Below are 23,972 nucleotides of genomic sequence, written 5' to 3' on the forward strand. Positions count from 1 at the left end.
TTAAAATTTTGTCTCCATGAGAAATATATATCAATCAATAGAAATGCATGAAGGAAAAACCTCAGAGTCCTCCATGCAAGCCGCCGTCGCTTCAGATAATTTGATGATTCATTCAGAAGACTATCCGGGGTCTAAAAGAAAAGTATGGGGCATTTTTTTTCATATAAGAGCCAATGCAGTTGATGTGGAAGGTATGAACAGTAAGATTAAACATTCAAAGCATGGTAAAAAAATGAATACAAAATAGTTATAAATCCTTATGAAGGTAGTATTTTGGGAAAACAGAAAAACAACCCACAGAACACAGAGGTAACATATCAATCTTCTCAAAGAGAGACACTACACACAAAGGAGAACATATACTAGTACCATTATTATTATTATCATGAAAAACATAATAGTGCAAATCTTCTTAGTAGTCCTTCTCTAATTCTTGAAATATTCATCCCTCCTTCGCCTCCTCAGCCTTCATGTCAAGCTCCTTCCTTGCCTTCTTGGCTTTCTTCTTAGCCTCCTTCTTGGCTTTCTTCTCGGCCTGCTTGCGATCCTCCTCGACCTCCTTCAATTCGTCATCCATAGCCTTCTTTTCTTCTTCTTCTAAAATCTTCTCATATTCTTGTTCATTCATATGAGTCAAGAGCTTCTCTTTAGCGATCTTAGCCATAGCACTAAAGCATTTGTCTTCAATTTCGGCAGCAAGTCTCTTCCTACGAAATTCAAAAAAGTTTTGATTTGGTAACTTCTTTTCTATCTTATCATCCACATCTGAATCTGAGTCAATGAAATATTCATACGCCTCCTCCCTGGCCTTGGCCTCCTCATCGTCAGACTCAGACTCAGGCTCAGAATCCGCTTCGTTGACTAATTCCTCCTTTACGGTACTGGAGGTTGTGTCGTCGGCGCCATGAAGGGTTAGGGTTGAGAAGGGTTGAATTCCAAGGTTAGACATGAGATCGGAATCATTTTGTCCGAGACTCAGAGAAAGGGAGAGACGTTGATTGGAAACAGGCATGCCGTTGATTTCTTCTATTGCGACCCTCAGCTGATGGAGAGTGGTGGTGTTAGGGTTTACGTCTAAGGCAAACTTTTCGCCGTTTGGTGGCACAATGAATACCATTGCTAGCTACTGTGTGGTACGTGCAAAATTAGGCCACATTCTCCATTTTAATACTTTTCACGATGGGGGTGAGTAGTTAGTTACCTCCTGATATTTCGGGATTGAAAGTGATTTTTTTGGATGCCAATATAGGGCACAATATATGAAGCTCTATTCCTCAGCAAATTTACATGATGAAATTGAGAAATATTTACATGCGAGTGATACTTTCTCTATCGTTATCTATCAAAACCAATTAAAACAGTTTGTATGTGGTGTAGCCATGTCCTTAGGGACTAGAGTGATAATTGATTAAAATGCAATGTGGCTCATCTTTGGAAGTGACTCATGTCAAACAATTGTGAACGTGGTGATTAATTGTTGGTTGTATGAGAATGAAGTGTTAACCATCATGTTGTAACTTGTACTATGGTTGTAAATTGGGAAGACTTCATATATTTGCATAGCAGAATTCATGTTAATACAGTCTTCTACATGGGTTCGAAGCTTTTGTGCATCCATATATGTTTTGGTATGCAACAAATAAGTTATAAAGGAGAATAAGTAATTGTCTCACAGGTATTTGGATACATTGTATAAACACATACACACAAAAAATTAATTATTTTAAAAATACACATCATTTAACTCTTTTCTCATGTGTACTCAAATGTAGTATTCAAATATTTGTGACCAACAAAGTATTTTTCTAAATGTTGATTACCAAAATGAACACTCTTCCTTGTAAAGATCCAACAAAATCATAATTTGACACCCCAAATTTTGAAATTAAGTTCTTCAGAATGAAGCACCTCTTCAGTTGTGAACAATCTCACAATATCTCTCCTTGTGATGAATCTAAATCCTATTAGAATCACTCGCACTATTAACACTCGGTGAAACAATCTCACTCCTCTCAATCACACTCCAAAGACTTGAATCAGAGAAAATATTTGATAATGAATTCTGGTTTAAAGTAACCACTTGTTCGTTTGTTTTGCAAAACACTTTCAAAATACTGATTTACGATTGGGAAATATTGATGAGAAACAAGTCAATTGTGTAAAACACCCAAGGTGCTTTCAATGTTTAGTAAATGTAGTTCTTATCCGTGATAACTGTTGTTTATCAATAATAAGTTACAGGTGGCATTTAGCCTGGGAATGGATATTTCTTTCCCACCATGGGAAAGGGCCATATCCCAGGACAGGTGGCGGTTGAAAGACTGGTTGATAATTAAAAAAAGAAAAATCAAATTAATTTTATAATCTTTATTGAAATTTCCAGGACACCTTCCTCTTTTACTAATGCAACACCTCACTTAATTCCAAAACAGAATTCCTCACTTTAATTCCAAAACCTCATTTTCTTTCGTCGTTGTTTTCTTTCGACCTTCGTTCATTCATCTGTTCCGGCGATAATCTTCTACCGGACCACCTCACTTCATCTTCTCCGGCTTCGATCTTCTTTGTTGAACCGGACCACCGCAATTCATCTTCTCCGGCGACAAGGTTCCAAGTTTCGACAAATCCAAGGATAAACACTTCACTCCAGTAATCTAAATTTTGCTGGTGAATCAAGCAAAACGCTATGGATCTGTCATCGATCTACAAATATTTATATATTTCTTTTGTATTTCAATGAAAAAATTCAACTAGTAGTTAATTCTAATTGTGTCGCATGAAATCCAGGTGTAAGTTTGAAGTTGTTGATGTTTAAATGTGGTCATTTATGTTGAGTAATGAAGCATCGTCCATTTTAATGTGTTAATTTTGTACCTGCTGTGTTCTTTGTAAAATTGTTGCTGTTTGTTAAAAGTTATATCTTTTTCTGGGCAGATTCAACAATAATCTCTGGATGCATATGTTAAGTTGTTTTAAGTTTAAGTTTTCAAATTTTTGGACAGATCAACACTAATTTCTGGATGCCTGTGTTTAAGTTGTTAAATTTATGGGTAGATTCAACATTAATATCTTGATGCATAGGTTTAAGCTGTTACTGTGATAAACAGATTCAACATTCATCTCTAGATGCTCATGTTTAAGTTCTTAAAATTCTGGGCAGATGTTTAAGTTGTTAAACATGGCAGATTCAACAATCATATCTTAACAAAAAAAAAAAAAAACATTAAATGAGGCTGGTATATGCGAATGCAAATTTTTATCCATTTCATTGTTGATGATTGTGATTGTTTGTGTATTTGAAATTGAAGTGGAGGAAGGGAAAGGATTGCAGCGAGATTCAACGGAAGAGAAAGGGAGGGATAGAGGAAGAGAAAGGAACATCAAAGGTTTATTCAAGAACACATTACACGGGAAAAGAAATTAAAGAGATTAAATGACAAGAAATAATGTACAAATAAAACAATTAAAAAGAAATTGTAATTGTTGGCACAACACAAATTGCAAAGACCCAACCCAGGATTTATTAAAAAAGCGAAAAATAAAACAAAAGGAAAATTGTTATTTAATTATTTCTGTGGGGTCCACTTTTTTGGTACACAATGCCCATCAACAAGTCATAGCCCTTACCAAGTAAAAGATCTTAGCCGTCCAAATAAAAAAGCATTAAATCCATGACTATGGTTAAACTTTCCCATCATGGGAAAGAACTTCCCTTTCCCATGCTAAACTCCACCTAAGTAGTTACAATATTTAGCTTTCATACAGATTGCAAGCGTGCTCATGGAGAAAGACACCTTGTTAAATGTCAAATCATGCAATCAATCAGTAAATATGTAATACTCCAAAACTAAACTTCTGGAATTTCTAGCAAACATGGAAAAAGGTATTCTCCGAATGATGGAAGGATTTAAAAAAGTAAGAGGTATTCTCCGAATGATGAAGGATTTAAAAAAGGTATTTTTGTATGTTCATATTTCCAGGAATACAATTCAATAGTGTGAGAAAATCAAGTTGCAATGCAACTTATGTGTTCAAAAATCCCTACTCATAAGTTGTAAAAAGAATATATGCATAAATAGGATCGATGAAAAGACTACAGCCTTCAAAGAAATCTAGGTGACATGAGACCCTCCAAAATTGTTTACTAAAAAAAATTGTTCAAAAAGAAAAAATTAGGAATATTTCTGATATCCTCAAATACATGGACTGATTATAATATTAAGAATATAGAGTTTGTGTAAAATGATCTTTTGGGAACTTGATTCATAAGAGCAACACAGTTAACCTGGCATTCTATTGCATCTTGCCTAGAGTACGACTCTTGTATAGTGTATAGTTTATCAAAGAAAAATTCTATCAAGACAAGTACTCTTGATTTACATTTTGGAGTTACATTGCCAAGAAGAGCACTCTAGGATTATTCAACAAGGTGAACACATGTTGAGGTTCCGCAATGTTGATTTCATATCATAAACAAATTCCTAATTTTCAAACAACAAAATTGTAACAAAACAGATATAACAACATTTCAATGGCGAAGTATACAGTAACTATCGTTTCAGCTTAAACCATTCTGTTTAAACGAGGAAGAACATTGCAGGGGGAGTACAGGGTCAAAAGCTACCCTCAGGAAAGAAACACACTAAACCAAGTACCCCAGACACCAGTGCAGGGGAAGAACAGGGTCAAAAGCTCAAATTCTCCCATAAGGAAATATACAAACAAAACAAACATAGAGCGAGCCTGCTTGGATTAGCTTATTTGAGCTTATCTACTAGCATAAGCACTTGTGAGAATTTGGAAAACTTATGAAAACAGCTGATGACATGAAAACAAGCTGAAAACAGCTTATTTCTACAAGTTCCTAAAACATATGAAAACAACTTAGAATATATCAAAATATTTTCACTTTATATTAGATTGTGTTATAGAAATAGCCTATGCATAAGAGCGTATATCAATAAGCTGTTTACCTAGACAGGGCTATAATAACAAATTATTTTCACCAAAAACAGCTCATGAAAACAGCATTAGATTGTACAAAAAATATTGTAATAGCTTATTCATAAGTGCTTATGCTATAAGCTCACCAAAAAATATTTTGAATTCCTTTTAGCTTGTGTTATTGAAATAGCTTATTCATAAGTGCTTATGCTATAAGCTGCAAAATAAGTTGTTTACCTAGACAGACTATTATAACAAACAGCTTTCACCAAAATCGGCTCTAATGTGGGACATAATTTCACATCTAAGCATCATAACAACAGCAGAAACAGATAAACAAATAGATTAAAAACCATCCATTCTACCTAACAAAATCAAAATCACAAGTCGAATAAAACCACAAGTCGCTTAATAAAATAAAATGCGGGAATAAAAACCGCAAACTTCCTTACATAACAACATTGATCTCAGTCTCAGTAGACAATAATCAAAACATTAAAAACTCCAAAACAACAAAATTCACTGTCTTTTTCACAACAAAAACTAAACCCATAAACTAAAAAACCTCAGAATCCAAGCTTGGTACGACGCCAGTGACGACGCTTAGCATTGTACCTAAAATCAAATGAAATAACAAATACATAAGAAACCAAACATGATTTAACACGATTAACAGTACAACGTTGTTGTGGTTGAGATAGATAGAAATTAACCTGATGGTGTTGTCGGTTCTCATACGGATCCAATAAGGGATGGGTCTGTTCTGTCTCATCTTCTTCGCGAGCTTCTTCTTGATGACGAATGTCTTGTGTGAAGGCTGCAATTAGAGAATAATCAAAAACGTTAAATCAGAAATTGAATCGAGAATACTGGAATTAGGAATAGGAATTAGAGGAATTTGTTGTTGATGAGTTTCGATTTGATTTACCATTTTGGCAGCTTCTTCTTCTTCTTCCTTCTTCTTCGGCTGCGTCTGGAGATGAAATGCTGAACCAACGGCGATACCAAACCCTAATGGGTTACTCGACCTCTTTTTATAGCTCTCGTTATTTTATTTTATTTTATTTTTGAGGCTTAACTCTCATTATTTATTTTTTACCAAAATTATTTAATTTTTTCTAACATGTTTTTGTAATTTATTTTCAAATTGCAAATATATCATTCATTTTAGAGGTTATTTTTGTCTTTATCCCCAACATTATTTAATTTTAGGTTTTTTATCCCAACAAATAAATATCTCGTCATTTTTTGGGCATTTGGATCCTTTACTACACTAACATGTAATTAGGGCTGGACAGAAATGTGTAAATTGGCCCAATCCAGCCGACCCGGAAGGCCCGTTAACTTGCGGTCGGTTAAAGCGGATAAACGGGTCACTTGGGTAACCCATGTATGGACATAGTTGGACACCAATGGACGGATGTGGTTGGTGGAAAATGAACCAGCGAAAATCGACCTGAACCGCCGCTAAACTAGTATTGGGCTACCTATATCCAAGTTAAAAAGGCCCATAACAATAGCCCAGATTCAACTCCAAAAAACAAGAAACAACTTAGAGAAACCCTAGCGCTGTTTCAGTTCAGATATTGTTTATATCTCTCAGTTTCTCTCTTATTCTCTTACGTTTCAAATATGAGAAGAAGAATCAAACACCAAACCCTAAAATAAAACCCTGATTTCTGATTTAAAAAATTCTATTATTTTCTTCTGCAGCCTGTTTGATCCAAAAATCATGGCCCTCTTTCGGTTCCTTTTTGTCACATAAACTCGATTCTTCACATTTTTATGTTGCTTAAACTTTGGTTCGTGTTGTTTCATCACTGGGTTTCAGAATTTTGTTTCCCTTTTCGTCAATGGGTGAGATTTATTTTCCCGGATTTTTATTCTCTGTTTCATGAGTTTTGATGTTATAAATGTGTTTCATCTCATCTAATACTTGTTATAACTATGTGTTATGTACTAATATCAACAATCTTTTAACTGTTCAACACCCACTGAAGGTTAGGGTTTTGTTTTTAATTTTTTTTACTTTGAATCTTTATAATATTATGTGTTTTACTGCTGACTTTTGTTTCCCTTTTTTTTGTGTTTGTACGTGGTTTGAAAAGATGGAGGCAGTAACCAGAGAAGCTTTGGTTGGAGTAGCTTTGGTTGGGGAACCTTTGGACACTTGTAAGTTTTGTGGTGATTTGTATTTTTTTAATGAAAATGTATGAAGTTGTTTGCTTGTATGGTTTGTTTATATCTATGTAATTTAAGAAATTATATGAAGATTGGATCTAACTTTTGTTTGGTACGTTTGTTTGCATTCTGTTTATTAGGCCTTCATTTTACTTGTAACCTTTGGACACTTGATCACGTATTCATTAGGTTCCATAAGCCTTCATGTTCATTATGCCTTCAATGTGGTTTAGTTTAGTCCTATGAATATTGTATGTTTATTTGCATTCTGTTTACTACTATTAGAATTCTACGTTATGTTTATTTTAAAAAGTTTCACATTCTCTTTTTTTACATTACTACAAAGATTTACATAATACCTTGTTCTATAAAGATTAAAAAGTTTCACATTCATTTTCTTTACATTACAAACATTTACATAGTACTTAGTACTATATTGAAATTCTTTATAACTCTTGATAATGTTTGATCTCCCTATATAATATATGCTTTTATTTATTTCAGTTTTGAATTTGCTTTGATTTATTTATCTATTATAAGTGTATGTGCATGTCCTGCATTAATGCAAGTCATACTTAAATTGTATGTATGATATGCAAGTGTAAAAATTAAGTTTGGATATATTTGTTATATGCTATTATTTTATCAGTTTTGAATTTGCTCCGATATGCATGTGTAAAAATTATAAAGTTTGGATATGTTTGTTTGTATGTGTTTGATCTGTAATTATGTGTATGTGAAATGTATGTACCATGTGCATATGTGTATGTTCATGCACTAGCGTATTTTCCTACTATATGACTATGTGCATTTTAAGAGTTGAACACTTAGACAATTATAACTAATAACAAATCTAAAACACTTGAATTTTTATAATTTTTTCAGTGATGGAGAATCAAATTGATCCTAGTCATCATTAAACACAACCAGGAGCTGTTGTGCCTAATTATGCACTTCCTCCCCTTCCTGCTGCTAGGAGAAGGAGAGCTAATGCCCAATCACAGGGTGAAACCATTGGTAAGAAAGTTGAGGAGGTGTTAAAGGAGTTGGGAATTATGAGCGTGTCTGAATTGCTTTGTGTTTGTAATCTGGATTGCTTTATCCAGATTACAAACACAATAAGCAATTCAGATTACAAACACAACACAAAGTATGTCGAACACGAATGAGAAAGATCCTTGAATCAAACACAATCTAACGGCTTCAAATTAAACAACATCAAAACTCAAATACGAAAGAAATATTCGTGTTATCCATACCATTCAAAAAAAATCCAAAAAATGATAAACTCCTTTACTCACTTTCCTAATAAAAATTAAAAATCTTTGTTAAATTCACCACACTCGTTACCATCAACGTATCGACCTCATCAGAATCCTCTCTCTCATGAGTTTATGCAATCACCAAACCTTTTAGTTTTTTTTTCTGTAGTTATGTTTTCACCAGGATTCACCGGCTGTGAAGGATCCTCTAATTTTTATAGCGGATAAAATAGTTTCTCTGATAGATCCATCGCACTTCCATCCAGTATGAACAACAACAACATCTATAACCATAATTTCTCAACCATATCACAAAATCTTCACCACCCTTACTATCAAACTCAATAAGAACAACAAATTCCATCAATTTTCATCAACCCTTCTTCCCAAGTCACACAAAGCCAAACATCAAACTTCATCGTAAAACGTACCTTCGCTGAATTTCAATCTCAAAACCAAAACATCCATTACAACAACAATAACTTTGACCTTCACAATTACAATTACATCAACAACATCAAAAACAATAACAACACAATCATTTCCAACCTATTAATTCGTTTTGTCAAACCTAGGAATTTCCCACATAGTTCTCATATGCCACCACTTTCTCCAATGGATTTCACAAGTTCACCACTTGAATTCATAAGCCCTTCTTTTTCACAAGTTCACCAATTGAGATTGAAATTCAACATAGGTACATTTTCCGATGAGGTTTTATGTTTGACTTTGTGTGATTTGGGAAGAAGAGCTAATGAAAATTTATGGAATTTGTTGTTCATGTTGGGTTTGTTAGTAAGGGTGGTGAAGATTTTGTGCTATGGTTGAGAAATTATGGTTATAGATGTTATTGTTGTTGTTGTTGTTGTTCATGTTGGATGGAAGCGTGATAGATCTATTAGAGAAACTAGTTGATCCGCCATAGAAATTGAAGGATCCTCCACCGCTGGTGAATCCCGGTGAAAACATAACCAAGGAAAAAATAAATAAAAGTTTTTGTAATTGCATAAACTCATGAGAATGAGAGAGGTGATTCTTATGAGGTCGATTCGTTGATGGTAATGAGTGCGGTGAATTTAACGAAGGTTTTTAATTTTTTTATTAGGAAAGTGAATAAAGGAGTTTATAATTTTTTTGGATTTTTTTGAATGGTATGGATAGTGTGCATACTTCTTTCGTGTTTGAGTTTTGAAGTTGTTCAATTTGGAGTCGTTAGATTGTGTTCGATTCAGGGATCTTTCTATGATTGTGTTAAATAAGCAATTCAGATTACAAACGCATCCAACTATTTTTTCATGCAAGCAGCCCCATTTAACACAATAAGCAACTTTTCTTTATCATGCCCAACCTTCTCCACACACCTGAATAACTTATCCCACACATTTGAAGAAGTTTTCCAAGACATTATCACCTATGTCAAATACATGTTTTCTATTTGCAAACTTAGTCCACCTATTCAAGATGTACTTGATATTTCATTCAATTTACTTTGAGATTTTTTTTTTTTTGCGATTAGACAAATTATATACAACTTCTCGAAGATTACGGCTGACCTTACTATTATCATGCACATGAAATATTTCCATTCCATCTTCCTCTTTCTTATTTTCAATTCCACAATAAACACAAGACATCCATATTTCCTTCTGAAATATATAAAAGTTTTCGCGGGTATATATGTACATCTCTTGCATGCCTCTATGCCACGATCCAACATTAGTTTTGGTATGGAATGAATTGAACTATTATCGACAAGTAACTCCTTATGTCATTGTGCTTCAATTGCCGAATCAAACCTCTTCCAGAATTCAACTAAGTTGACATTAGGATTCAAGAAATTTTCATAAAATGAATTGTTTCTTTCTGATCTTGATGTTGTTCTCATTATCCCAGCCAAAAAAACGTATTTAAAGTACATGCTTGAATCCACATGCTTCGAATTTCAAACATACATGAGAGTCACTCATTCTCTTCTAACTCAAACTTCAACATGATAGACTCCCATGTTTTTTTTTTCAAACTCGTCTGGTCTCTGATCCCCAAACACACGATTTGAAACATTGGTTGAATTCTTCGTAATCATTCAAGGAAGCACCTATTTTTTTCGGAAACTTTTATCATTATATGCCACATGCACAATCTACGAAAAGAAGTAGCAAAAATCTTTTTTACAGCCACTTTCATTGCATGATCTTGACAAGTTATTATAAGAGTTTACCGACATCCTCCCATCGCTTCCAAAAACTTGAAGATGTCTTTCCAACTTCAAAATAAATATAAACTTGAAGATAGTACTTTAAATTCAAAATAAATATATCTAATCTAAACTATAAAAAGACTACGACGTCTTCTTGCTGCGTACGCTTGATGGAGATTCTATTGTTAACTAATAATTAATCACATGTCATCATATTAGAATTAGGCAGCTTCAAAAATGTTGTAATTAGGCTGTGAGAATAGGAAAAAAGTACATTTTTAATAAAACTAACCTCTCAATATATTGAGAAGGCAGTTTTGACTCAACTATACTTCAAAGTCCACTAAAAAAATCATACTTCAAAGTGAAAAAAAAAAAATACCAATTGCTCATTGCATATTTAAAAATAAAAACAAATGTTCATGTCGAAAAGTCTTTTGCTTGAGGCATTTATTTTTAAGAGGCTTTTGCTAGAGATATATCGACTTATTTAAACCTTTATATTTACAAAAACTTATTAAACTATTTGAAAAAGAGCAAAGTGCAAAACAAAATTATATATTCAATTTACGACAAGGAAATTGATAGATGCAGCGAGAAATGTATCACGAAAATATCCCTATGGTATAATTGTTAACCACATTTCCTTAATTACACCCCAACCTCCCTTGATTTTCGGCCAATAACAAATGTAATTGGCTGAAACCTTTTCTTGATCAATTCTAGATAAAAACTCTCTAGGAGATATATGGTAGCATGGTAGATAAAAGTGTAGGACGATGTATTTGAAGACAAGTTTCTTAGTGTAGAAAGTAATGCATGTTTGGATTGAGTTTGACAAAATCACATTGAACCACTTTGATTTTGCAAAAGCTATATTTTAGAGCTTTAATAACGCGATTTTGTCAATGTCTGTGTGATTTCAAACATGTATGCAATAGAAACAAGACGATGTAAAAATGTATGATTTGCTTTTATTGAAAAAGCATATAATAAACAACTTTTTTGAGGCATTTAGAAAAAAAAATACGTGATTTTCTGTTTTATGTTTTTTTATCCCAACTTTCTATTTTATGTTCCATATGCATAGAAAGAAGAAAATATGGACTTTAGGCAAATAAAGTGGTTCGGTTATGTGGGAAAATAGCTCTTAGTTTGTTTCTATGAAAGGGTAGTTTTACTTCTTACTTTTTTACATGTTTCCATCAACTGGGTTCTTATAGCTATCTACGAGTAAGTGTTTAAAAACAAAATACAGTATGATGTAAGTTAAGTAGACCAATAGTCTTTGAGGGATCTGAATTCTCATTACAAAGTTATAAGTTATATTTGGTAATCAATTTTGATCACATTACAAATTTACTAAATCAATTTTAAATAATCTCTACCATTAATTTAAATTGAACGATTGAGAATTGAGATCACTAATCGTATGTATTTCTCCTTTCGAGGAAGTGATGCATTTCACTCTTTGAGTATTTTTTTTAATGGACAATGTTAATATGTTAATTGTTGTTATGTTATTTTTTTTCACGTTGTTAAGACTTGAATCGTGACCTTCAAGTCCTTAACCTTTTAGGTCAAACCAATTGAGCTACCTAATCCACCCCTCCAGTAGTAGCTGTTGTTTTTTCCTCGCTTTATTTCATCTTTTTCCCTTTTTTATACTAAAAACTAGACTCTAAAACTTTTAGATAGACAAATCATTTCCTCCATTACAAACCATTCTCTTTTTTTAAAACTCTTACTAATTTAAACGTATGAGCCTTTGTAAGTGACCACCACTGTCCTTTCAATCTATATTGACTTCAACTCTAATATCACTCCTCATTGTTGTACTGTAGCAACCGTAAGTAAAAAAGTCTTACATTTGAGGAAAAAAAATGAGATGACACGTATAGTTAATATCTTTAAGGTTTTAGGTGGGAATGTAATGTCTCTTTCATTTGTATGACTGATCTCGACTCATTGTGAATGGTCTTCATAGAGACTTCCCTCATGATCCAACACATTCATCATCGAAGATATTTTTTGGTGTTACCCTCTGTTTTCTAGGAGAAATGAGTCATAGTAATCGAGAATTCGTTCAAAAAATAAGTAAAACCTGACAAAAAATCGTACTTTCACTATTAAAGATAATATCTTGCATTTTTCTCATATTTAATGAAATTGGTACTAAGAATATATTGTTGAAAAAAATTGTCCACACCAAAAACTTGTTTTCATTCCCTCTAATCTTTATTACAAGGAAAAAAAAAACATTTTTAAACCAAATCATCAGATTTTTTTTTGTGTTAACCCGAAATGAACCCTGAGTAATCATGAATTCAATCGTGAAGTAATTATATTCCGACCAAAAATTATTCCACCTAAAAATTGAACTTGGTTATCTCGAACGATTCATCCTTTAGTTGGAATTCATTAACATCTTGAACTCAATTGGTTGGTTCTATGAACTTAAAAAAATGATTTTTTTCCCTTGTAATTTGAAGAAAATATTATTATTATTTTTTTTTTTTTTGACAAGAATTATGATAATTTTTTATTATTAAAAGTTAAAATGAAAAGTGATAAAACAAAACATTGTCGTTGTTGATAGAATGAGGGACATTGTAGTTGTCGTCAGCCCATAGTTTCATTTCATATCACTCTCACTCACACTTTGTGATCTCATCTAAATCTTTATTACAAACAAACACAACAAAATCAAACCATTTTCGCAACTCTTTCTGTTGAGTTGCTTTGGTTTTTTCCTCTTCACAACAAAAATATGGCATCATCTTCATTACTCTCCTCTGTACCTTCACACTCTGCTTCACTTTCGATCCTCGACACCAACATCAAGGTTCTGTGTATGAATCAATGAATCAATCTTTACCTATTTATGATTGATTTAATCAATTAATTCATGTTTTTGTTTTCATTCAACAGGGAAAGCTTAAGCTTGGAACCAACGGTTTGAGATTTAACAATGAAGGAATCAACAACTTCTCCAATTTAAGGGTGTGCACATCTTACTTACTAATGTTCTTCATTTAACTTTTTTAAATTTATCATTTTTCAGCTTTACTTTAGATTAAAAATGTAATTTTCAGCTCGAGGTATTAGTCTCTGCAGTTGCGCGCGCAGAGATACCAGCTGTTGTTAATCGTATGTTCCAATTTTTGTGTTCATAAATGGATTGAAGAACAGTTTTAAAATTGCAATTCAAAGTGGTTAATATTATTACTAACACACACTTCATGTTACTTATTAGTTACTGATGTTCTTCAACAACTACTTTTAATTGTTATTTTGTTAATTTACTAATGTTACTTATACAACCTTACTTTAGATTAGAATTGTAAAACCAAGTGGTTGGATCAAGCAATTAACAAGGTTTAGTTAAAATTGAATCGATTATGAATATTGAGTTTGAAGCCTGACTGAAACAATTGTTGATCAGAGTCAGACTTTACATACCTCCAGACATCAGATTACCAGGGTGCCTTTCCTCTGGAAACCGGAGGGTTAAGACAAAAATAAGAAATTAGAATAGTAATTCAATTCCTGATGTTAACTCTGTTCTTATTTTTGTTTCTATAATGGATCAAAGAATAGTTTTAAAATTGCAATTGAAATTGGTTAATTAGGATTTAGGAGGTGGTCCTACTACCCTGATCAATTTCATTTTGTCTGTTGATTTTGTTTATTCAGTCATCTGGTCGGATCTGCATGGCTGTTGCGACTAATGTTTCTCGGTTTGAGGGTATACCGATGGCTCCTCCTGATCCAATTCTTGGAGTTTCTGAAGCATTTAAAGCAGACACGAATGATGTCAAGCTCAATCTTGGAGTTGGGGCCTACAGAACGGAAGAACTACAACCATATGTGCTTAATGTTGTGAAAAAGGTATTTGATGCTGTGCTTTTTTTTTTACAGTTTGCACATTTCCTGTGCCATGTATTGATTTCTTATTTTACTTCTTGTTCAGAAACCTGAGGCTATTTTTTCAGTTGAGTCAATATTGATTTTGATGAAATTATTGTTTTTAGGCAGAAAATCTTATGCTGGAGAGAGGGGAAAACAAAGAGGTAATTTTCTTTAGGTCGTATGCAATTTATTTGTGCATAAAATTGTTGAGCTTTAGATTATTGACTGTGATTTCACTTGGAATTGCAGTATCTCCCCATTGAGGGTTTGGCTGCATTTAACAAGGCAACTGCAGAGTTGTTGCTCGGAGCAGACAATCCAGCAATCAAACAGCAAAGAGTATGTAGTGGATTTAGAAAATATAATATTTTTGAAGTATATAACATTTATTGACTGTGAGATCATAAAAACAAACAAGAAATAAATCAACTTTTTCTCTCTCCTTTTTACTCAGGTTGCCACTGTCCAAGGTCTTTCAGGAACTGGTTCTCTGCGACTAGGTGCAGCTCTGATAGAACGATATTTTCCTGGAGCAAAAGTTTTGATATCAAATCCTACGTGGGGTGTGAATTTTATTCCTTTCTCGGTTTAACTTGGTCATGATATTTGTTTCGAGGGAATTCGTACATCGTAGGTAACATTTTTGTCTTGCAGGTAATCACAAGAATATTTTCAACGATGCTCGAGTACCATGGTCTGAGTACCGATACTATGACCCCAAGACAGTTGGCTTGGATTTTGAGGGCATGATAGAAGATATAAAGGTTACATCCTCATCCATTATTTAGAAAATGAAATTAATCATACTTTTTATATGGACTATGATATTTTTCTCAACTGTTTTCTTTTTTGCATTAGAAAGTAAGATAGATACTGATTTTGATTTATAAGTATGTTTTAATTCATCTTGTAGTGAAGGCCTACAGAAGAACACGAATTCACATTTAATTAGAATATCCATGCAATTCTAAAGAAAATGGAACTTCATCTAATTGCAACTGTTTGCATTTTTATAGTCGGCTCCGGAAGGAACTTTTGTGCTACTTCATGGATGTGCACATAACCCTACTGGTATTGATCCAACACCAGAACAGTGGGAAAAAATAGCTGATGTAATTCAACAAAAGAACCACTTTCCATTTTTTGATGTTGCTTACCAGGTACACAATCTTTGGTAAACGAGCTATCTTTTTTGTAAATTTGTGGACAGCGTGTTCAAATGTCGTTAACAAAATTGTAATTAAGACAAATAAACCTTACAACAAATGAAGTGGATACAACATGAAACCGGTGGGTATCGTGCAGTAACCGTGAATATATTTCACGATATACTAAACTGCTCATTAAAAATTTCAGGGTTTTGCTAGTGGAAGCCTTGATGAAGATGCGGCTTCTGTGAGATTGTTTGAGTCACGTGGCATGGAAGTTCTTGTAGCTCAGTCATACAGTAAAAACCTCGGCCTTTATGCTGAAAGGGTTGGAGCTATTAATGTCATTTCCTCATCACCGGAATCTGCAACAAGGTGTTGTAAATTACGTATGCTGTGCTTTCTAATATTTTTGAAATTCAATGCACTTGTCTAAAATATTGAATTCTGATTCTTTTTCTAGGTAGGTGAAGGTTTCATTTTATCAATCAAGAGTCATAGGGAATAAACTTAACGATAGGCATTTTGTAGGAATAGAAAAGTTGAAATAATCTTGTATTACTGCTACGAGTCTTTTCGATAATCACTTCCTGAATGAGTTGAAATGAACTTTCACACATTAACTTCTTTGATAGCTCTCTCATTTTCTACATGAGCACCTATAGTATATATTCAACTTAATCAATTGTTTTGTTTAAGAAGGAAGACATCTTGTATTCAACTTGACCAATGCAATGTATGCTATAGTAAACGTTCTGTCTTGGTCAACACTCAACAATTTGATGATTACTATGTATTTCAGGGTAAAGAGCCAATTGAAAAGGCTTGCTCGACCAATGTACTCTAATCCACCAGTTCACGGGGCTAGGATTGTTGCTAATATTGTTGGGACTCCAGCTCTCTTTGATGAATGGAAAGCAGAAATGGAAATGATGGCTGGAAGGATAAAAACTGTTAGGCAGGCGCTGTATGATAGTATTTCTTCAAAAGACAAAAGTGGAAAGGATTGGTCATTCATACTCAAGCAGATAGGCATGTTCTCATTCACAGGCTTGAACAAGAGCCAGGTTTTTGACTCCCCCTTTGACTTATCTATTTTATACGTTATCTTTAGTCCTATTTCTTTGACTCTATCAACGTAATATGAGTATGTGATTTGTATTTAATGTATTGCATTATTGACTTTGTTGTTCTTTGTTATATCTTCTGTTTGGTCAGAGTGACAATATGACAAATAAGTGGCATATATACATGACAAAGGATGGAAGGATTTCCCTGGCAGGATTGTCCCTGGCCAAATGTGAATACCTGGCAGATGCTATTATCGATTCATATCATAATGTCAGCTGAAACGCAGTGAAACATGCTTTTGAAGCAAGCATATATTTTTGGTGAGTATTATACCAAATCATAGTTATTGACACATTACAATAATTTTATCATGTATGCATTGTTTGTCATACATATGTACCCAAAGTCCCTTTGGAAATCATGTTGTAACCTTGAATAAGTTGAATCAAAGTGTTGATGTAACAAACGAGTCTCTTTTGCAGACTTGAAGCAAGTTGAACCTAATTATTGATTTAGAGTATGTTTCTTATTGTTGTAATACTACTATATTAAATCATTTTTTTGCAGACTTCAAGCAAGTTGAACCTAATTATTGATTTAGAGTATGTTTCTTATTGTTGTAATACTACTATATTAAATCATTTTACGTTATTAGTTCTTCAAAATTGGTAACACCAATGTCAATAGAGGACATGGGGTGAAACAGTTACGGCTTTCAGTCAACATAAATGATTCACGCACATTGAAATGGATTCAAACCCTGCCTTCAAGGAAAACATGCATTCATGCAGTCAATGTATCATAATCGTTAGACAAAGATCACATAACCCACAATTCAAGTTTATTTTTTTAATTCCGACTTACCATACTTAAAGTATGAGTCGTTCAATGATTCCGACTCATTGACTACATGAATGTGTGTTTTCCCTCACGTCGCAGAATCCGGATACTTTGTTGGTCAATATTAGAGGTACTACACAATGGTTCACATGATTTGTCAATCCAATCGAATCACATGAATCATGTACCCAGTTTTCTAACAGAATGATTTCATGATATGGGATGTCTGGACTCTAAACAAATTACTTTTAAAGCAAATTATTTATGTCTTGCAAAGAAAACACAACAAGCGACTTTAGCAGAATAGTAGTTTCTGTATAAATTATTTGTAATCCGGTTTTATTGAATTACATACAGTCAAAAGAGTTAATGAAAGACAATCAGATCCTCTCTGACCAGAACATAGTTCCACAAAGTCACTGCACTATACACAAATATTTTCACGAAATCAAAACTAAAATCTACTTCGCATTTATCATTAACAATCCCAAGCTCTTCATATTTGGGCCTACCCTTTTCCCTTATGAACGTTTCTATGTTTCATGGTCAAACTCTTAGACCGCATACATGAACAATGTGGCTATGAATCTGTCTGCGATCCCGAGCTTTGATAAAGAATCATTCATTTGGCAGCATCATGAAAACATCGCCTGAATTCTCAATGCAAGAATGTTGTCTGAAATCAATGATGACTATGTTAACTAGAATTCTCAGGTTGCTGCGTCACTTGTGAAACTCTGAGTGTTCCTCCAAGTTCAACAGGTACAAGAGGGATGAGGGAGTGTAGAACATCTGCAATCAAAGGGCGGTAACACGGCTCTGGTTGCACACATAATACAGCCACAGCAGCAACCTATAAAGTACACAAATTCCATGGGGTAGTTAAGCAGAATGCTGCAAAAACATTGAAGATGTAGAGCAACCATAACTCCAGCAGGAACCTGGTTTTAGGCGCATGAGCTTATTTGAACAAGTTTCTTAAAAAATAATAACTAAAAAGGAAGTGTTTAAAAAATCTTGTGATAACAGTATTGTTAAACAATTGATTATCACAAGAGTTAAAATTAGCCTCCTTATCTCGGTTTTTTAGAAGTTTTCTCAGTTAACTTCTATATAAACTCGAGAGGTAAGTTTGTATTTAGACTCAGAGATTCTTAAACCTGGTATAAGTGCTTGGGATCCATTGTATTCTTGATCACATTATCCACAATGTTTGGAAGCTTGGATCTGTCTGTGAGCTGTGGCATGGCCTGCAATCAGCAGAAAAATAGCCCATTATCATTCATTTCTCATATCAACCATATCTGATAATATGTTTTGTTCAGCATTCATCTATTCTTTCTTGCATTTCAAGTCAATTTCAACGTGAGTATTGAGAAGCTACAAATTGCTGCTTCATGGTGGACACACGCCGTCAAAACAAACATATATTAATCTGATCAAACAACACATACCCATGTGACAATAGATTGGCATTGAGACGGTGTAAGTTTTTCCACAGGCTTTCTTCCTAAAAGAAGCTCAAGAAGCACAACACCAAAAGCATACACATCACTTTTATCTGTCAATTTACCTGCAAATATAATTTGAATGCAGTTTCCTCAGTAAATATAATTCAACTTTTTTTATAGATGAGTTTCACATTATTTCTCATTTAATTATTGAACCAAGACCCGTTTGGTTCATTGCATGGTACTTCTCCATGTTCTCCAAAAATCATTGCAGATGTGATCCATTACATTTATACCTCATGCTAAAATATGACTATAATTAACAAAAAAAATCTCTTAAAATTTAAATTAAATTTCAAACTGAATAATATAATGCTTATAGGAGTTTGATCTAGAAAAAACCTTCTAATGTTTCCCATCTTTCAGACAAGAATCAATTCCACCTCACTGATGCTTGCTGTCACAGTAGTTGTGCATAAATTTCAGTTCCTACTCTCAAGATATTGTTTATTTTTCTTCATTATTATTATTATTATTATTATAATTATTAATATCTTGTTATCACTGACAAGAAGCACCTAGAGCAAACTAGACACATATGAGACTGACATGTAACTGACAACGTCTTAATTTAATATTCTATATGACTTGCTATGTCAGTTGGGTAGGTCCATGCCCCATACGAGCACAAGATGCACAGTTCATACCTTTTAAACGGATCTCGATTGCATGCAGTCAGAATATTGTGCTTTCATAGAGTCAGCACAGCAATGACCGTTGAATCAAGATTAAACAATTCATATTTTAAACCGAGTATTTTATATTTGAAAGAAAAATCAAAATCAGCGTATTTTCTAGATTGTCCGAACTTGACCAAACGGCCACCAATGTATTGACTACTGAGTATGTGAATACATAGTATTCCAACTACATGCCATTTCCCTTTCAAACCCACCCTAACCACCATACACAATTAATGCATCATGCATAAGGGTATTAAAAAAAGCAACATCTTGGATCTGGTCTGTTGAAAGTTTAACTATATATTAAATAACCATTCATAGATCAACTTGTATGTCCAATGCATATGCATGAAATTGTACTAAGTTGAGCTGGCATACCATCTAAAAGATACTCTGGGGCAACGTACCCCAATGTGCCTGAAAGCTTGATGTTATTCTTGTTTTGGGACCCATCAGTTATTGCAAGACCAAAATCAGAAAGCTGAATTCACCACCAAGTCATAGGGTCACACAGAAATAAATGTGAACACAATAAATGTATAGCAATATAAGGAAAATAATTTATACATCAATTTCAACATAGTCTTTCTTTTTTTACCTTGGCATTGAAGTTTGCATCTAAAAGAATATTAGAAGATTTCAGATCTCTATGGATTACTGCAGGGTAGCAGTGCTCATGCAGATATTTTAAACCTCTGATTGACATTAATCAATAGTTTTTTTCAGAAACATAGACATTAGAGCACATAGGAAAGGAATGGAAATTGATTAAAGAAGGTTACCTAGCTGTGTCAAGAGCAATCTTCATCCTCATATGCCAAGTCAATGCAGAGCCATGAGATGGTCCTTCACATAATCAATTTTTGGAAAATAGTGATTAGTATTATTTTATAATTGACCCCGTTAACTTTTGATACGAGTCTTCTAGTATCAGATAATAACAATAATTGAATGTAACCACGAAAGTTAGTTTTGTGTCGGACATTGACACGTATCAGACAACAGGCACACCTTCAAATTGAAGTGTCTGTGCTATAAAGGTTGACATAACAATCGTTGGTGAAATGTTTCCATAACGACTATAATCACTAGTATTAGTCTTAAAAGCAAAAGAACGCAATTTAGAAGAGTCAAATTCAATAAAATAAGACATCAGAAACAATATTTTTACCATGTAATTGAGTTTCCAATGATCCATTTTGCATCAACTCATAGACAATAAACCTTGAATCTTCATTACTGCTACAACCCAGTAGAGAAATTACATTTGGATGTTGAATTTTACTTAACAAATCCACTTCATTCTGCAAATTCACCCAACTATTCAATACAAAAAATTTCCAACTCTTCATTACAAGAGAAAATTAAGTGAACAAAATGAATAAATTATCAGCAGGAATTACCTCAAATTCTCTCTCAGCATATTGACATTCACAGTTCAACTTCTTGATGGCAACATCCAAATTATCATCCAACCTAGCCTTGTAAACACATCCAAAACCACCCTCACCTATAATGTTACTTTCCTTGAAATTTCCAGTGGCTTTTTCTAATTGCTTATAGTCAATGATTGGAACACACCCTTTCTTACCAACCATCTTCACAGAACTGAATTTACTCAAAAATGGAACTAAACCAAGCCCTTTCTCACCATCTATAGACATTCAAAAAACAGAACAGAAAACAAAAACATAAATTTTCTTGTTTTCAATCTTTGTAACCACTTTTTAGTCCCTAAAAATCACAAAACTATGGACACACAATTTTGTAATTTGCGAGGACTAAAAAGGCGATACAGGAACTAAAACAAAATTCGAGATAATTATAGGAACTATAAACATATTTAACACAAAATACCTGAGTTTTGAAGGCTTTTCTTGTTGGATTTTGAAGCATATTTGGTGTAAAAAATCCAGAAGCTTAACAAACACAAAATGATAGCACCAAGTCCAGTGCTAGCTGCCACAAAAGCCATTACCTTTTTCTTATGTGAATCCATACTTTGATGTTCATCCCCCACATGAATACCTGATCAATATCAATATACAGTATATACCAATGAGCATGAAATCAAATATTATAATGTAAATAAAAATTAAAACTTTTTCAAATTTCAAACCGTTAATAGCAATTTAAGAGAGTTTAAGAAAAAGGGTATGATTTAATTATCCAAATAATGAGAAATAGCAAAAAACACTAACAATGGCCTAAAAAAAAAACCACAAAACATTATTTTCATTTAGTTAAAGTAATGATTTTTAAATTTGAAATGATGAAGAGACAGAGAATGTGCCTGGAGAGGAAGCAGACACAGTCATTGATGTAAAAATTGGTGAAATTTGAGGAGAGGGAACAAGAGGGTCTACTACAGAGGCAAGAATCCAAATGGGTTTGTGAAGAATAAGGAAGAACATAAAAAGAAGCTTCATTTTCATTGTTTCTATGAAAACATGTGAAGATAGAAACTTGGAACATGAAAAGGAACACGCATGCACACAGTGACACAAGTAAGAGTTTGTGAACCACTTAAAGTGAATGTGTTATTTTGTAACATTGAGTCTTCATACACGCTTTATTTTTTTTAGCTTCAAAACAAATAATAGTACTCCCTTTTTTAGTTGATATTTTTTTAAGTTTAATTTTGATAGATAGTGAATATAAACAAATCATGATTAACTATATGTTTTAAACATGCGATTAGGTTTACATGATTAATGAACTCCTTCAAATGACGAATACATTTAAGTTTGATTTTTGAGTAGAATTGTTATTGATCAAACTTTATTTATCTTACAATCGAACTTTGGATTAACGGAATTTCATTCCCCTAAAAATTGGATGGTTAATATAAAAAAAAAGTTTTTATAGAGAATGTTGATTGCTAACATGTGCCGAGTACAAGTTACTTAACCAAATATGGAAATATTTATCATTTCCAATATGAAAATATTCTATTTTTACTTAACTTGTGCCCTTGACATAAGATAACATGATCCATGTTTTACTTTAAAAGTAATTATTAGAGTCAAGGGTTACTAATGATGAGACGATTATAATTAGTTGACCGTCTAAAATATCTTTCCATGTTTTACTTTAAAAGTAATATCAGTTGAGTTTAAATCTAAGATCTCCAACTCCTTCAACTTTATCTCAAACCAATTGAATTACGCAACCCTTATATATACATTATTATTATTATTAGTATTATTATTATGACTCTTTCTAGTTTCACCCCATATAATCATAGTTACACCCAAATTTATTAATTTTTTTACAATAATACCAAAATTGCCCTCTTCATCTAAATTTCTAAAAACCCTTCTTTTATTATCATTCTAAACCCTCACCCCTTTTTCAACCACACAAACCACCATGGATATGCAATCAATACCTACTAAAATCGTCAATTGAATCAACATCCCTTCTATTGATACGTACTCGATTAATACAAGTAAGTGAATTTCATAAATTTCATCGAGTTTCTATTTATCGTTTGCTCTATGATTTATTCGATGTTGTTAATTTTACCATGGATGTTTATAGTTGTTGTTAATTTCACGTTTGTCTATCGACATCGATTTGTTTGATTTAAGTTTTTGTAGAAGGGTAACATAATTTAAGTTTACATATAGATCTCACGTGAATTTAGTTTACGTACATATTCTAAAAAGGAATAACATACACCTAAACTCAGTCTTAACTTGCTTCTGTAAATTCAGTTTACATAGTGTATGTAAACTCAGTTTACATAGTGTATGTAAACTAAATTTACATAAACTACGTAAACTGAATTTACATACACTACGTAAACTGAATTTACGTATGCATAATTAATAAAGGGTATATTAATAACTTTGGAGTGTAACTTGGATTATTTGGGGTGTGGGTAGTATCTGTCTATTATTATTCACCTAATGTCAACTTTTTGTGGCAATGTATTATTTTTTAATTGAAGCGATAGAAAAGAATGTAAAAAGGGCATAGTAATTTAAATCCCTTTTGAGCCAACTTTTTTTTTTTTTTTTGAGAGAAATTTTGAGCCTACTTTTGTGCAATGTGTCTTGTTGTATTTGCCACTTTTTCAATCTTTTGTTTAGATTTATTTAAGTGACTTTTCTCAAACTACCCTTTAAATCACAACATCAAACTCTTAATATTGAGCTAATACTTTATGGACAAAATGAAAATGAAAATTTAGAATCCTCCTTAAAGCAAGTTTTATG

The 23,972-nt window shown here is 33.0% G+C and overlaps 4 protein-coding genes, 1 long non-coding RNA gene and 1 pseudogene across 6 annotated transcripts; 1 reads left to right on the plus strand and 5 right to left on the minus strand.

Annotated features, from left to right (window-relative positions):
• Positions 1-247: 247 nt before the first annotated feature.
• On the minus strand, positions 248-2,054 carry LOC146952503 (uncharacterized). The gene has a single exon (XM_085702688.1). It carries the CDS (start codon positions 1,115-1,117, stop codon positions 443-445), a length of 675 nt encoding a protein of 224 aa, XP_085558814.1. The 5' UTR covers positions 1,118-2,054; the 3' UTR covers positions 248-442.
• Positions 2,055-5,331: 3,277 nt separating this feature from the next.
• LOC146952504 (uncharacterized) lies at positions 5,332-9,792 on the minus strand. Its single transcript, XM_085739743.1, has 5 exons — positions 9,736-9,792; positions 8,819-8,876; positions 5,873-5,955; positions 5,658-5,761; positions 5,332-5,559 (listed from the first exon to the last, which is right to left on the minus strand). Exons 1-5 carry the CDS (start codon positions 9,790-9,792, stop codon positions 5,511-5,513), a joined length of 351 nt encoding a protein of 116 aa, XP_085595869.1. The 3' UTR covers positions 5,332-5,510.
• On the minus strand, positions 8,304-10,977 carry LOC146952505 (protein FAR1-RELATED SEQUENCE 5-like; annotated as a pseudogene).
• A 2,209-nt stretch (positions 10,978-13,186) lies between these two features.
• On the plus strand, positions 13,187-17,235 carry ASP5 (aspartate aminotransferase 5). 2 transcript variants are annotated; one of them, XM_085702715.1, is made up of 12 exons: positions 13,187-13,429; positions 13,516-13,530; positions 13,561-13,587; positions 14,281-14,475; positions 14,619-14,657; positions 14,746-14,835; positions 14,951-15,059; positions 15,151-15,260; positions 15,513-15,656; positions 15,853-16,019; positions 16,447-16,711; positions 16,863-17,235. In XM_085702715.1, exons 1-12 carry the CDS (start codon positions 13,355-13,357, stop codon positions 16,992-16,994), a joined length of 1,368 nt encoding a protein of 455 aa, XP_085558841.1. In that variant the 5' UTR covers positions 13,187-13,354; the 3' UTR covers positions 16,995-17,235. The 2 variants fall into 2 exon arrangements, with proteins under 2 accessions (XP_085558841.1, XP_085558834.1); XM_085702708.1 differs by having other exon boundaries at positions 13,516-13,587.
• LOC146952507 (uncharacterized) lies at positions 17,131-17,420 on the minus strand. Its single transcript, XR_015006625.1, has 2 exons — positions 17,301-17,420; positions 17,131-17,215 (listed from the first exon to the last, which is right to left on the minus strand). It is a non-coding gene; the product is annotated as an uncharacterized LOC146952507 (long non-coding RNA).
• A 429-nt stretch (positions 17,421-17,849) lies between these two features.
• Positions 17,850-22,246, minus strand: LOC146952508 (putative receptor-like protein kinase At1g80640). Its single transcript, XM_085702698.1, has 10 exons — positions 22,043-22,246; positions 21,607-21,777; positions 21,153-21,403; positions 20,921-21,053; positions 20,532-20,595; positions 20,348-20,444; positions 20,128-20,230; positions 19,010-19,128; positions 18,716-18,805; positions 17,850-18,408 (listed from the first exon to the last, which is right to left on the minus strand). The coding sequence occupies exons 1-10, from the start codon at positions 22,182-22,184 to the stop codon at positions 18,253-18,255; spliced, it is 1,326 nt and encodes a 441-aa protein (XP_085558824.1). The 5' UTR covers positions 22,185-22,246; the 3' UTR covers positions 17,850-18,252.
• Between the last annotated feature and the right edge of the window lie 1,726 nt (positions 22,247-23,972).

The sequence above is a fragment of the Medicago sativa genome, chromosome 1 (assembly GCF_051527215.1).
Source record: "Medicago sativa cultivar Bolivia chromosome 1, Bolivia_mono, whole genome shotgun sequence".
NCBI lineage: Eukaryota > Viridiplantae > Streptophyta > Magnoliopsida > Fabales > Fabaceae > Medicago > Medicago sativa.